This window comes from Diadema antillarum, unplaced genomic scaffold (genome assembly GCF_040938485.1).
Source record: "Diadema antillarum isolate AM-2024a unplaced genomic scaffold, OU_Dant_1.0 scf00000105, whole genome shotgun sequence".
Classification (NCBI taxonomy): domain Eukaryota; kingdom Metazoa; phylum Echinodermata; class Echinoidea; order Diadematoida; family Diadematidae; genus Diadema; species Diadema antillarum.
Window position 1 is genome coordinate 292,894 of NW_027270994.1, and position 16,200 is coordinate 309,093.

Genomic DNA, 16,200 nt, shown 5'->3' on the forward strand with positions numbered 1-16,200 from the left:
GTCTGACAAACATGGATCAGTTTAGAACTTGATTAATGCACTATGGATTATTTCAAAACCTAACACTCGAGCTTTGTTTAAGGTTTTTCTAATAAAAAAACATCTAAAATTTACATTCAAAAACATATCATTGACTATTTGGCAGGTAAAAGGATGTAATACACTTTGTATGGAGCAGGAGAAAGTATGCATAATTCAAGATATCTTGCAGATTCCTACATACAAATGTTGTTGTGGCAATTGAACATTTCCCCTTCCTATTTCTTTTACCAATACATGAACCTCACTGCACAAAAACTTGTGAAACTTTTGAAAGAATGTGAATGGAGCCAACCTTAAGCGTTGACATTCAACCCATCAGAATGCAGGCATTAGCATAGGCCATTCGACTTCTTCTAGCTTTACTGCCACAGACCAAACATTTACTGCAACAAGGATAAAGACCAATAAAATGCAATCATTAAAATCTACGAGTTCATGCTTGTGTGAGTGATGTCATTCAGATCTTGCACCATGACGGTGAAGATTACAACGCAGTCATTGCTCTATTGAGTTTGCTTTCATTTTCTGTATGCACACAACATGGCTGCAGATCTCCCCAAGTCTATTGTGGCAGACTTTCATCAAAGAGATCGATGAAATGAGCCTAGTCAGGTGCTAAGCAAAGATGAAGGATATTACTGTCAGCATCTTGAAGTCCAGTCATGGATGAAAAGCTACATCTGCACAGCCACGCTGGGAACCAGAAAATCTAATAGCATTGACATCTTTTGACATAATGTGACCATCCCTGGAAAATTCTGGTAGTCATATTTTGACGCAAACCTGTCCCCCCCCCCCCCCCCAATGTCCCTATGCTCTCCGGCTGCTTAACAGTGGGTACAGACAATACTGCACTCCTACCATAACAGGACCACCATCTTCTTTTAGTAGCAGTCATCTGAAACAACCCATTAGCGAGGCATATTCATATTCCGGTAATTTTGCCCTCTCGCACAACAGAATCTGGCGTCTTTTTTCTCTCTCTCTGTAACCCACCTACAATACCTCGCGCCGTGGCGCAATCTTGCCATGTCCACTTGTGAAGGTCTCCCATATCTCTGGCAACAAGCGGCTGCCCTCGAGTCACATCAGGCTCAGACTTTTAAGGTAATGGCTGCTTTTGCTTTTGCCCACTTCAGCATTTTTTTTTTCTTCTCATAGAGAACGATGGAGGGGAGGGGGAAGAAAAAGGCGAGGACTCATCTCTTCCTCTGCCAACTAGTTTATTGGAACAAAACTGTCGGGGTGAATCAATCGGACATTTTAGAATACCCACAAGGCAACTGGATACTCCTCCTCCTCCTCCTTTTTCTTCTTCTTCCTTCTTCTTCTTCTTCTTCTTCTTCTTCTTCTTCTTCTTCTTCTTCTTCTTCCTCTTCTTCTTCCTCTTCTTCTTCTTCTTCTTCTTCTTCTTCTTCTTCTTCTTCTTCTTCTTCCTCTTCTTCTTCTTCTTCTTCTTCTTCTTCTTCTTCTTCCTCTTCTTCTTCTTCTTCTTCTTCTTCTTCTTCTTCTTCTTCTTCTTCTTCTTCTTCTCCTCTCTGTCTATCTCTATCCTTTTCTTATATCTCTATCCTTTTCTTATATCTTTTTCTCTTATACATTCTCTTTCATTATTCCATTTCATTTTTACTTTAGCTTTTTCTCTTTCTCTGTCTCCACATATATGTGACTATCTTCCTTCCAGTTTTTATTTCTGCATTACTGTTCTCACTTATCTCTTCTGATATTAAAGTTTTGCCCTTGTTTTGGCAAGGAGTCGCTCTACACGTCCTAAACATCTCAAGGAATGAATGTAGGAAACTTTACTGTACCACCACATGTTGTTAATCTTTGGTTAGTGTCAATCACACAAAAGAGGTATGGTATCCCTCACTCAAAAAAAAAACACATACAAAAAACCAACCAACCAAACATGAAACAAAAACAAAAACCATTACCATGGTCCACACTGAACAGGGCCCCATTTCACAAAAAGATGTTAGGATGGCAACTCTCACTGAAATGGCAACTTCCAATAGCAACAGCCAATCAGGAAGCTGGATTCTTGTCGTTACTATGACAATTGCCATTCCAGCAAGAGTTGTTATCATACCAACTTTTTATGAAATGGGTCCCTAAAATCAGGCAATATTGCAGCGTCCAGTCAACACCTGAGGAGAGTTATAAATCTCATCTTGATGTCACAGCAAGATGTCTCGAGAAGAGAGGGCCAAAGAACTGAGAAGAGAAGCCATGGCAGGAGGTTGAAGTCCAGAACACCTCGATTTCTTGGTGCCAAACTTGGAAAGCGGTTTGACCTCGGGTACAACTCATGCTATCCCAACATCAATTGTCATCAATGGACTATATTTTGGAAAAAAAAACACTGCAAGAAGTGTGAGCTGTGCATTACATCACAGTAACCTGTGGACATGCCAAGAGCCATTTATGCACAGCACACATTACAAACACTGGCATAGTAAAATATACTGGAGACATGGCTGATAAAAGGTAATTTCTTCACACCCACAATGACGGTAAATGATACATTAGGTAGAAATGAATCCATTTCGTGAGTTTCTTCAACTATCAGAAACAAATCATTACTTATCTTCATGCCCTGAATCCAACCTTGCATGAAAATATCACAGATCCTTAAATATATTTTGCCACACTACATTAAAAATGAGTAATGTTACATGTCTGCTGAAAGAAGACAAACTTGAGGTACAATATGTGATTAACTGCTAAAATTATGTGAACGCAAACAAATAACCAACTACCCAACCTGCTAAAATATTCAACTACCCAACACTAAGCCATCGTGTTAGCAAACACTGATAATGAAACATCACTGGTGTTCCAACCTTCACTTAGTAAATCCAACAGTTATTGGTACTTTTCTTGAAAATGACCTTTCATAAATGAATTGTACATATCCAACGTACTGGGTATATAATCACCATATTGCAAAATATCAATGTGTGTTAATGGGACAGTATCACTTCTATGCAGATGACAGTGAACATCACATTCTTTCCCTTGGAATTCAAGAAGTGTCATAATCCTTTAGACTTACATGTACCTCAGGTACATTGCCATGGCAACCTGGCTTAGAGATATCTGGCTTCACAAGACCAAGCCCAGCCCCATGAGGTTGAGCAGCCTGCTGGCTGTGTGTGGTTATCATGTTCAAATTTCATGGTAAATTTCTAAGATCTCTTGTGAGTGCACTCATTGTGCTCTTCCCTTTTGTTCCCATCTTTTCTGTCCTTTAATCCCTCAGTTTCCTCTCATCATTCTTATAGGGCATGCTGTGAATTGAGTGAAAGCCATCTAAGTGGTGAGGTGTGATGACGATGACCCCATTACCCCCTTGTGTGCACAAAAAACCCCATAGCCTTGTACATACTGTCCAAAGTCACTAGCAGAGAAAGGGTTAAGATATGGATTCTTGTCACATGACAGACTACCGTCAGTGGAATGCACCTATTGAGTAAGGTGTTTTAGGTCTTCACAAGAAGCTTACCTGGCTCCATTGATAAAGACAGAACAGAAAGAGGGAGCTAGACAGATAGACAGACAGACAGATAGACAGACAGACAGGACAGAAAAGGGAAGAAGAACAAGAGAAGTGAAGAGAGAAAGAGATAGAGAAAGAAAGGGAAGGAGATCAAGAAAAGCCCTCAATTAGTGATGACCTCTAGCTTAAGCCCCAGTCAGTTACTCCTATGGGGAAGAATCCCTCTGTACATATAACTGATTACCTTACCTGATCTTCATCTATGATTAACCATGGCATTAAGTCAAATTAACCAAATGATCACCATGCAGGCTCTTTCTATATCATGCAAGGCTCAAAAATACTGGTGGCCTGGTGGCCCAGGGCCACTTTAAAATCGATGGTGGACCACCAAATTTCCAAAAAGACTGTCTTCTGGTAGCAAATTGGGCACTTAAGATTCAAAGGGGATTGTTATTGTTTCCTTTTATTTCAGGCAACCCAAATTTCACATTTTAAAATTTTAGTGGCCTTAAAGTGCAATGAGAAAAAAAAGTTAGGGTTGAGCCCTGATATACGTGTGTGCTTGTGCGTGTGTATGCATGTGTGTGTGTGTGTGTGTGTGTGTGTGTGTGTGTGTGTGTGTGTGTGTAAGGGGAGAGTGGATGGGACATTATGCGGGATTCAGACGTAAAGTCTGTCAAGTGGTTAGCATTCTGATGACAAACAGTTTGAACAGTTTGAACTTTGCCTGAATGACAGTTATTCCCATTTTGCCTCTTTATCCTTTCGCTGGCACTTTATTTGTGGCATACTCAGCTTGGGGTCTCCGGTGACTGAGTGGCGTGACAAGATATGATTGCCTTTAAAAGGGTTAACTGACAACACGAAGTACCTACTGCATGTTCTATCAAAACGAGGTCTGATTGTTTTTGTTTTTGTTTTCCCTGATAGGATTTCAAACAAGAGTAAAACTATGAGCGGTCATCAGTGTTTGAAGCAGTACTATAATTATCATTTCTTTCTTGCAAGTCTGCTTACGGTAATAACAAATTTTGCTGGCAGTACAGGTATGACAAGCAATTCAAGTTATTGTACACTTGATTAGTTACCTCTTCAGAACTTCTTTTTATGCTCAGAGAAAAAGACGAAAGTGTTTTTGAATAACTGTACAACACTTCTGCTAGTTAAGTAAATCTCACACATTCTGACATCTGTATGCTATTAGGCAAACACCTGAGCATGGAGAAATTCTTTCCCAGCATATGTTACGAATCTCTACAACTCTTGACTTCTGGTACACTGTCAGTTAACACTGTCCTCATCGTCGACAGACTTCTGTATCATAGATACACAATACCAGCTAAAATATGATAGCTCCACTGAATCCTTCAACACTGAGATAAAACAAAGTAAAGCGGAAATAACTTATTAAATAGGATACAACGATAAAAAAGACAGCCAATACGCTGCCATGTTTTCCGCATGATGAAGCAATGTATAATGAGAGGATTTCAAATTCTAGTGATGTACACAATAAATAAGTGACACACATGCAATAATGCTACTAGTAGTTCATAGGAGAGGCAAAGATTGAATAACTACAATTTCTAGAGATAATATGATTTCAATAATTGATGGAAGGAAGTCTGGGGAATATGATCTTGGGGAACAGTTGGCTCATATTCCACTCTGTATGGAGGACTCAAGTGTGATGTCATAGTCATTCATCACCATGGAAACCAGTTCTAAACAACCTCACCTTGCCAGAGCATTTATGCGTGCACCTGGTTCTAACTCAAGGTGCAACAAAAGACTCTGACATCAGCATTTTGGTACTCAATGATCATCAAATAATCTATACATTCATTTGAAGTAATCATGCATTGTCAAAAAAACAAACAAACTGCAACCTTATCTTTGTGTCAGCCTAATCAAAGACTTCTCTAACAAAAATTCAAGGTGGACTTCTCATTTCCTGCCTATGCTGAGTTGCTCTAAGATGACTGAGAAACGGCTACACAACAACTCATACATTAGTACTGGGAAATACTGAATGGAATATAACGTGTGCATCTACCCAAACACAATGCTACAATGGCATGCAAAATGCACAAGGACAACTATCGCTGTTGCTGAAAACATTAAATGGAACAGAGCCAGTATGGCCACTCTGGTTTGGCTCGCAAAGTCATGAAGCATTCAACGTTCACATATTATGCAGAAAACTGGTTGAGAGGCAAAAGGGCTTTAGCTCCTTCCAGAGATGGGGGATTTACTGCCTTTAGGCCCTTCTACTGACAATACTGTTGGAATCACAGCCATCCACATTCATTCAAATCACATAGTACATGTTATGCAGTTTAATATTTTATGCTGCATTCTCCCCACCATTATGCTGTGGATAAAATCAAACTAAATGAATATATGCTGTTGATACAATCAATTATTGACAGAGTGAAGTTTCTGAAATATGATACATAATAGATATTTCTACAAAGATTGGATTTCAAGTGATGTGACCACACACATGATTACTACAACCTGGTGGGGAGGGGGGGGGGGAGCACTTTCACACTATTGCATCTGATTAAACCTTGGGGCTGAAATGGGAACATGCACACGAGGGAGGAAAAAAAAATATCTTACTCTCTCTCTTTCATGCTCTCTACCTCTCTCTCACGCTCTCTCCCATCTGCGATGGACACAGGAAATCAAGTCAGGCGCTGACCAATCGTCCGTACGGAAATACTGAGCAGAAATCTGATACTCCCGGGCAGGAAAAATTTTAAGTCCCTGTTAGGATACAAGTCCATTTACATGACAATCGCCAGAGACTGGGAGGTTTACAATTTGGGATTGATTTTCACCGCAAATGCTTTCGCTAGATTAAGCCTGGACAGCGTCAGGCTTGGTCACTACTAGAAGCAAGTTCTCGTGGACAAACACACTGGTGAGGCAGAATGCATTACTTAGCCTCCACGTCAGTAGATATGGAACAGCTTTAAATTTCATAAAAAGGGTGTTTCACATCACAAGGTCCATACAAAAAAAAAAAATGAATGGGATGTATATATGGTGACTAATATCGTATTAGAAAATACTGCAATGCATTAAAGTGATAATCTTTTTTTTTCTGGTTTTGTTTGAGAGGAGAAAAGGATCACTAGAGCAAGACATTACTGCTGCTGTCAAGAAATGAATATCTGTGGCAAATTCCACTGAATTTCAAAACACTTGCATCTCAATGTAAGTAACCTTGCATCAACTCATCTATTAATCATCTAAGAGCCTTGTAAAATAAGCACAATTTGGCATAATATTCAGCTCTCAAAATTAGGCCATTGTCAAAGTACACAACCCTCTCTTGAAGCCTGAAAGTTTCAGGCTTTAATAAGCACTGAAAACAACACATTTCATCATTTGTGTACCATCACAATTAAGAGCAAAACACGAATCTGCAGTGAGCAAATAATATATCTATGTACACATTCACTATACAGTCATATTCAATATGATATGTATATAAATTCTCCTCATTTTAAATAAGTATAATCCTTTTATTTTTTTAACTCATCAGTGCTTACTATCTCAGACAGTGTCCATTTTCTGTTCCCATGGGAACCACCTTGCAGTGCACATAACAGCTTCGTCAATATATATCTTCATATCTTCCACGGATAGCGTGGTAGTGTGAACTGGGGCGGGGCTGGGAAGGGGTCCAACATGGACATCCTGCGTGTCATTGTATCGTGCAGTTTGCTTGTGTCTGGCAGCATACACAGCGGTCAGTCATCGGCCGCGGCGGGATTAGGTCCAGCTCTTCGTCGTCGGGCACCTCGTCCAATCGGAAGCCATCTTTCAGCAGCTGCTGCCGAAGATCCTGTGTTGTCTGCACATGGGAAGAGAAACAAATTGAATTAAGCACCTCATCACTATCGCCATTTCCTTCCAAAATCATCACTAAAACATGATTTGACCACAACATCACTAACAAGGACCTCTAGCTCTCACTCATTATAAAGGCCTACCTTATCAGAGAGTTCTAAGGTTAATGCTAAGTGAGAAATAGCATTTATACAGTATATGCCTTGCACACTATGATTCAACCAATGCTACAACAATTTTGATTGTTAAAACATAGGAAAAGAAACCTCTGTGAATAAATGCATTGTGAAAAAGTAGTCTTTTAAACAAGAAAGTATGGTGCTGTTTCACAAAGTAAAAACAAAATGGTAGTAGGTAAGCATGTGAAAGAAAGAATACCTTTAATTTCATTCAAATATCAAACTCTCACAATGAATTGGTTGATACAATCTTTTATGTAAACACAATCATCTTTCACTGCAAATGTACAGAGTGAAAAAAAAGCAGCTTGTTATCACATGACAAACACTATTCTTGCCTCCCCCTCCAAATCCCCCGAACAAACCCACCCACAACAAAACATGTTTAAGGTATGGTCAAGCTTGATATAGCAGCTATCTACGTACTACAGTGGTCTTGGGACAAGGCTTCCCCTCCTGTCTAAAGTGACCACCTGCCACAAGAGGTCATGTCAAAGCCATTTTTATTTTCTAATACTTGGCTGCTGTGGAGTTGAAAGACTGTCTTTTAAGACAGGACAACCAACTCAGCCCAACATGGCAATCATTTAGTCTTGGTAGCATGAAAATTGATATACATGATGGAGACAATTACAGGCTATAATCATCTTTTGAATATTTCTTGAGATATATATCTTCAGACCTTTGGGGGTAAACATACCTGCGAGGGAGTTGATGATAATGCCACGATGTCAAATTCATCCTCACTGTATGGACAGAAGAGAAAGGGAAGATAAAAAAAAGAAGCAAATATTACTTATTTTGCTGTTGGTACTTTTGCAGAATGACAGTAAAGTTTGCAGATGGAAATGACTCTCCTAAAAAGTGCTTTTCAAAATGATACTCTAAAAGTGGAAATTTTCGTGGTGTGGAAATTTTCACTCATTTCACACAACCAGAAGCTAGCGCGAAAGTAAAAGCATGCAAATATTTTGCATGCCATGTGTTCTAGTAATTAACATCCTATTCTGCAAAATGAAAAACACGCGAAATTCATCTTACGCAGCCAAGTGCAAAAAATTAGTCACGCGAAAATATCCGCTTTTACAGTAGCTGCAAGGAGCATGTCGTTTGCCTGAGCTATGAGATATCTTCAACTTGATGCAAATTACAGCTCAAGCAAGCTACCAGAAAAAGAAAAAATCTCACATGGCCACAACATTAATGAGATGACTAAATAACGTAGGAGGAAAAAAATGATGCCTTTGGCATGCCTGGTGAAGAGGCATGAAAGGTATATTGACAAAGTCTCAAATTATCAAGTGGATACAGTTGTATGTGTGATAAATTGAATTGGGCACGTAAACGATAATATGACTCTATCCCCAGAGGGGAACATGGCCCAATGCTGTGGGCTGGACTAATGGATTCCCCTGAACCGGTCTAGTTCTGCCGAACAAACTGTGGTTATAACCCAGTGAGGGGGCCCCCAACATCTCTAATTCAGGCAACACAGGCAGTGGTTGAGAGATCTATGAACTTCTACTTTCTTTTCAGGGAGGAGTGTATCCAAAATCATGATTATACCATTGGTGATGAGGGTGAAAACTGGGTGCTTTGTTTCTTTTTTTTTTAAATATTTCAGTTCAATCTGCAAACTTTCATACAGAATGTCAAAGGTTACGACCTTCATTAGGACCAACATCTTTAGGTTTTAACACATATGAAGATTCAATGTCTCTTGATTAAAGAGGATTTTTTTTTTTTTTTTTTGCACAGAACACATCGTTGAATACTTAAGTAAATATTGCAACATGAATACGATATCAATCATTAACAGTAGGTAAACACACACAGTCTGACAATGACTTACAGACAGTATAAGCTAATAGAGGGTGCAATCACAGGTTGATCTACAGGGCAACCTTGAAGTGTTTAGATGTTGTCACTTCTTGACTTAAGTTGCCTTTGTGAAGCTACCAACCCTCAGCACACAAAGTTGCTGAACAGATCCATGTTGATTGGGGAAATGCCCTTTCTTTCCTTTGCACGCTTTTGCATTTTGTTGTTTTTGTTGTTGTCAAGGTGACTTCAATTCATTTCCCCACGTATTATGAAGATAATTCAATGTCCTTGTGATATCAAATGATTATAGGAGAAACATTGTGAAATAATTGCTTCTTTTCGGTATTTCATATTACATGCAGATAGTCTTATTTATTTATTCAGTTTTCAAACAAAATGGCCAGCACTTGCATAGTGAGTGCAGCTGATTTATACAGGTGCATTTACTACATGAGCAAATACAGTGGTTTTTGGTACTGAATATTTCTGTCCAGAGATTTACAATTATTTTTGACACGGTATAGTAAAGCATTCATGGTAATAATATCATATTAACACTACGTAATTAAGTAATATTCTATTTTGATACATGTAGAATATGTACAACATTTTGCATATTGCTTTTTTTTTGTGCATATGTTTTGTACACTTATATTCTTTGCCGAAAGTGAAAAAAAAAATAAATGAAATCAAAATGAAGTAAATACATGAAAACATCACACAAGGCAATATCAAGTTAAGAAAAAGTAAGAGAACACCTTCTTGATGATCTCCAGGGACTTAACTGCCTAAAAAAGAAAAAAAGAAAGAAAAGATATTTGAAAAGAGAAAGCTAATCTATTCTCAAATTTCACAAGGGAAATTACAGGGCATTTCTAACAAGTCTTGTCAGTGATATGAATTGGTATCAAATAATTCATGCAGAGACAACACAACAGATTTTATCCACACAGTATTCATCGACAGCTCCCCAATGTGCAGGCATGCATCAGTCCCTGCCATGTATCCGCATCTTCTCTCCCAGACCATCGACATCTGCGGATCATACGTTATTCATATTGGAGGATTCCCTCGGATATCTGTGCGCATACAATTCAAAGCTGACATCAGGTGATTTAGTCTGCTAGTCTTGCCAACACCTGATAACTAGACCCTTTTCACAAAAGAAAAAAAAAGGGCAATCATATACATTGCCTGACTTATAACATGTACGCACAGTGTAAGGATGATACAATTGAGTCATGAGTGGAATCCTATCAACTGCCTTTTGCACTTGTTTGCATACATACACTGGTACCTGCTTAGAGTTGGTCAAAAACAGGCAGGTAAATCAACATCTTCGTAGACTGAAATTCCTCTTTCCTATTCATATTTCCTATCCAAAGAAAGGTATTTCAGAGGGACACTTTAATGACCTTCCAAGGGTCAAAAAGGTGTGTTAAGCTGTGCAAAGTGCCCCTCATGCTGTTTTGTGTGGTCCTTACATTGTGAGATACATGTATGTCTGTTTTTGGATGAGGACTTGCTCTCCGGCAAGTCCAAATTGCTGACCTGGAAAAAAAAAACGAAAAAAAAAAAACCCACCTCTACCAAACCATACCTGATTATGTAGAAAGTACAGCATCAGTCAAATATCACATCTGCAACCCTTCACCTCAAACCTCTTAACCATAATATCTCCAAACAAAAGTGAGCACAATGACGGCAGCCACTCCGCTTACGGGGCTTCTTGACGTTACCATGGTGATTAGAATAAACATAAGTCACCATAACCACACATCTTTTATGCAACAGGGTCCTGGGCACGTTTGATTGTTCTGCTGTCCTTAAGTCAATGACTAACTTGATTAAATGAATTTCTATTGACACACGACAAGGTAACTTGATGGAAGAGTCTGTGAGTCCAAAACTAACATTGGCCACGTGCAATACGATCTCCCAAGCTCCCGTGCTTGTTGGGCAAACAAATGGTAGCAACCTATCTCTCCATGGTCCACACGTTTCGTGAGGCTTGTTTGAAATGTCAGGTGTGATTACATGCTGCGTTGAATACCAAACCACATAGAGTAGCCCGCCTACATCCATGCCCCCAAAAAAGCAAAAAACAAGAACAAGAACAAAACTAAACTCAAAATTAACATCATCGTCATCATCATCATCATCATCATCATCATCATCATCATCATCATCATCGTCATCATCATCATCATCATCATTTTCCTCATCATTGTAACTACTGGAATTGAGATGAGAGCCAATGGTCAGACAAGTATCAGCATATGACCATTTCTGTACTTACGGTTTTATTTCATTGCACTCTGCCGGTAAGAGAGAGGAGAGAGAGGGGAGGGATGGGGGGGGGGGGGGGGAGGGAGGATAAAGAATGCAAAAATCCACTATACCCTGTTCATTTATATACCACCTTGATGTTTTCCGGACTATAAATGACTGTGAAACAAACACCTTACATGCACACACACACTATTCACACACACACATACACACAAACAAACATATACCAACGTTCACCTCACACTGAAATGAGTACAGTCACTTTCTCACTGGAGACGTGGGGAGCAAATGAAATGCCACTGTTTATTCCGTCAAGTTTGGGATTGGATTACACCACTTGCGGTTCAACGTATATTTTGGGCTGGTTTGTTTGTCAGATTTCTTCTTCTGGTCTTTATGAGCACTTCTCTGTCCGTGAAAGATCTCCTGACATAATGAAGGCATGATACCTGGGGTTTCCAACACTACTGGAAAAGGTGCAAAATACATGGTAGGAAAGACTATCCAATTGTCAACTGATTTCTTTTGTGACATCAAATTGGTATCTTTTATATCATTTTGATATAATTTGTCCCCATCTAGATCATACAAAAAAAGAATTGAAAATAAAAGCTTTATTAAAGACATTAAACACAATAATTAAGGCACTTTTTCATTTATTCTTGAGTTTGCTCCTGCTCTACCATTACCGTCATCTGCTGTTGCTTATTATTCACTTTGCAAATATGAATTTGTTATGAGTATATAATTGCTGTAACTTTTATGTAAATTGCCCCAACCCAAGTATAAAAAGATCAACATTAAAAACATTATAGCAGATGCCAAATAAAAGAGTAAAGTATTCAATTTTTTTAATTAGTGAAACAACAAATACAAATCAGAACAGTTTCATTGATTTTACAAAGTAACATACAGTGCGATGATATTCTCAAAAGCTTTTTTTCAATTCCTATCATTATCTCAGATGCAATTAAAATGTACATTGGAATAGTGATGATCTTTACAGTTATGGTGAAACTAGAAAATGAAATAAGATTAACAAGCCACAAAATAGACCCATTCACAGCAAAATGTGTGCTGTCCAGACACATGATGCCATCTTTTCCAGATCAAAGCAACTTGACACTAATGGAGAACTCCACCCCATGCCCTTCCTCCCTCCCCCACCCCGTCCCTACACCCCCACCTGTGCCCCTTCAGCCTCCGTGAATGATACCACCAGTCATCGTCTGCATTCATGAGATGCTGATCTAAATTAGATTATGTTCACTTGCCCATTCTTTCCCCGCAACTGTTTGACGCATGACTGTGTGATTATTGATGCAATGTTGTGACTTGCTCAGCATGATACAGAAATCTGTGCTCTGGAGTTGCTTTATGTGTTGCGAAGGAACCATGAGTACAAAAAGAAAAAAAAGAAGGAGGGTGGGGTGGTGCTTCCTTCCTCTTTCAAGCAAAACCTCCCAGAAACAGAGCAATGAAAACTTCTCTTGTTGGCTGACTTTCAACTATGCAAAGAAATACCATGATAAACTATAATCTTCAAACATAATTGAATGGACAGAGGATAATGATAACATCAAACAGAGAAGGCAGTAGCCTTGCAATTTTCTGCATTTGGCCCTCAATGCACATTTTTTCTTCTTTAGTAAAACTGGTTGAAGTAATGACTGCTAATATGAGCAGTTCACCTTGTACTCCAAATCCAAACAATCAAACAAAGCAAGCAAGTAACATAACAACAAACACAATGCCAACCACACACAAACATTGTCCTAACATTTTGGTTAGAAATATGGTCTTCATTCAAAATGTATAATACTTGCATTTTGTGTTTATTTTCTATTATGTTATTGGCAAGGAACAGCCACCCTAAGATCAACTTAGAAGATATTTCAAAACTGGTCTCATTCATGTCTCAGTTCAGCAGAATACATCTTCAGAAGATATGAATACAGTTATCAGCAAGCTACTGTACTCCAACATCAGCTGCAGTTATAATTTTAAGTAACAGCCTATACTAACATTTAAATTTTCTGTCTACTAGCAGTCAGTCAGTAACAATGTTGTTCATATTGTTAAATTGTTACTGTTGTTGTTAATATTAATGTTATATGCTTAATCTCACTTGATCTGAATGCACCTACATAAAACCCTTTCAGATGAGTGAAACACTGCTTTTATAATACTCCATTGACTTAAAATAGGCATGTCATAAATCTAGACATTTATGAAATATCAAACATCTATTTCACTCATTCCCTATCAATGTTACTGTCTAAGACCAGGCGTCCACTAGGGCGCGGACAAGACGCGGACAAGCCCCGGAATGCAAATTTGGTATTCCGCACTCCTTCGGGAACCTGTCCGCACGTTCCTGAACGTGTCCGCTCACTGTCCTAAACATGTCCGGGCGTTTCCGCACCTTCGGGAGAGAGAAAAATTTCCGCGTCCAAATTTTGATCGAGACCAAAATTTGGACGCGGAAATGAACTTCCTGACACCTTCGGCGACTTGTCCTGACGTTGTCCTGAGGATGTCCCGCTTGTCCGGAACCCTTCCGCTCCTTCCGCACACGCTCCAGAAAGAATCCAGCGGTGTGGGTAAGCTTCCCGAATGAAAGCGGAAGACACCGGGAATGTTTTAGGACAGCGCGGAGCCGATGCGGATCTATATATGCAAGTGTCCGGAACCGATGCGGAAATTTTGTGATCCAGACACGAAAATGTCGACACTTTCAGCGAGCGTCATGCCAATGAAATGCAAAATGAGCAAGAAGGGAGGCGAGGCTCCCATGCAAATATCCCCATCACAGGCACACCTTTCGTCTAGTGATGAAGAACAGGTAAATCTAAGGAATTTCCGGTCCCAGAAGGCAAAGAAGAAGGTAGCAGAGACTGTGCCAAAAGCAACCAGAAAGAAGTGAAATCAGCCCCCTAACTTCCTAGTAAGTTTGTTTTGATTTGATCTTTTCAGAAATTATTTTTCATCTGAGTGACTTTCCTGGTTCCTATTACTTACCATAGTACATTTGCCTTTATGTTGTTTTCGTATTTTATTTGCAAACAAACTAGGTTGTCCCATGTGACAGCCCAGCTGAAAAATCACAAAAGTAGGTGGAAGTACACTCAGAAAAAAAGCATAGAATTTTTGGCTCAATGTTAATGTATTATATAAACATGAACAAGTTGTTATTCATACGTAAATGCTTTCTACTGATACAACATATTAGAACAAAAGACAAATTCATCACACTACAAAGCATGAATTCAATTGCAAAGATATGCCTGTGGTCTCATTACAATGTAATATGTTTGAAGCCCAAAATAACAATGAAAGTAAAGATGATGGAGGAAAATGAAGAATTTTCTGTCACTTCAAAACTCAAGTGAAATGAGAGAAAAATCAATAAATCATGAACTCGAAAAAGTGTTAAATTTTTGTCTTTCTTTTGCTTTGTTTTTTGCTGAGTGTATATATTTAAGTACACATTAAGCATCACAAATCATTTCAGAAATATTCTTTACCTGAATGATTTTCGTAGTTGTTATTTCCTATTTTTTCTTCTTTTTGTTTTAGTTGCAAACAAACTCGATGGTCCAATTTGACAGCCCAGCTGAACCCCCCCCCCGCAAAAAAAAAAGTAAAATAAAGTAGGTTACAAATATTTCCCCATTTTTACACTTTATTGGCAATAGGCTAGTAAGCTCTAAGCATGAAAAAAAATTCTCGGACTTGAAAATGTTCAAAAGTGATCAAAATAAGAGAGGGTTAGAGATGCACAAGGGTAAAAATCAGAGAAAGAAAAACAAATTTAATGATTAGGATCATTTTGGCATGCTCTACAGAAGTATCAGACAAAACATGTATATACTTCACGATGGATAAAGCACATGTCTAAAAAAAGGAATAAAGAATATATATATATATATATATATATATATACATAATATACATTTATAAATATATATATATCTATATCTATATCTATATCTATATATATATATATACATATATATATATATATAGTAACATAAGTAACAGTTAGTAATATAAGTAACAAAACTGCAACAAAGTTCATGCTGTATTCACCAACGGTTTATTTCTTGTGAAGAAATAAATCGTTGGTGAATACAGCATGAACTTTGTTGCAGTTTTGTTACTTATCTTTTTATCTTGCCCACACGTGGACTACCTTATCAACATGATTATATATACATATATATATATATGTATATACATTTACATTTTTACGCATATTATATATATATATATCCAATACATTATATATATATATATATATATATATGGTTCACAAAGTTTGCGAATATCATCCATGTGACTGTAGGCAGAGAAAAAATTGAGAAAAAAATGAGTCGTCAGCCGACATGCAGACAATCCTATTCTTCGACTTTTGGTGGTCACATTTATCAAATGATATTGACCAATCATACTAACATAATATCAGCCGCTACTGCGGAAGCAAAACAAGGA

At 38.3% G+C, this 16,200-nt stretch overlaps 1 protein-coding gene across 4 annotated transcripts in view; it reads right to left on the reverse strand.

Moving 5' to 3' along the window:
- Positions 1-6,114: 6,114 nt before the first annotated feature.
- The window catches only part of LOC139719146 (protein FAM219A-like), a 122,110-nt gene continuing 112,024 nt past the window's right edge, over positions 6,115-16,200 (reverse strand). For all 4 annotated transcript variants that reach the window (XM_071630577.1, XM_071630576.1, XM_071630579.1 and 1 more), the window contains 2 exons: positions 8,291-8,336; positions 6,115-7,415 (listed from right to left, as the gene is read on the reverse strand). In XM_071630577.1, coding sequence (XP_071486678.1) covers positions 7,266-7,415; positions 8,291-8,336 — 196 coding nt within the window. In that variant the 3' untranslated portion in view covers positions 6,115-7,265. The remainder of the gene's footprint in view (positions 7,416-8,290; positions 8,337-16,200) is intronic.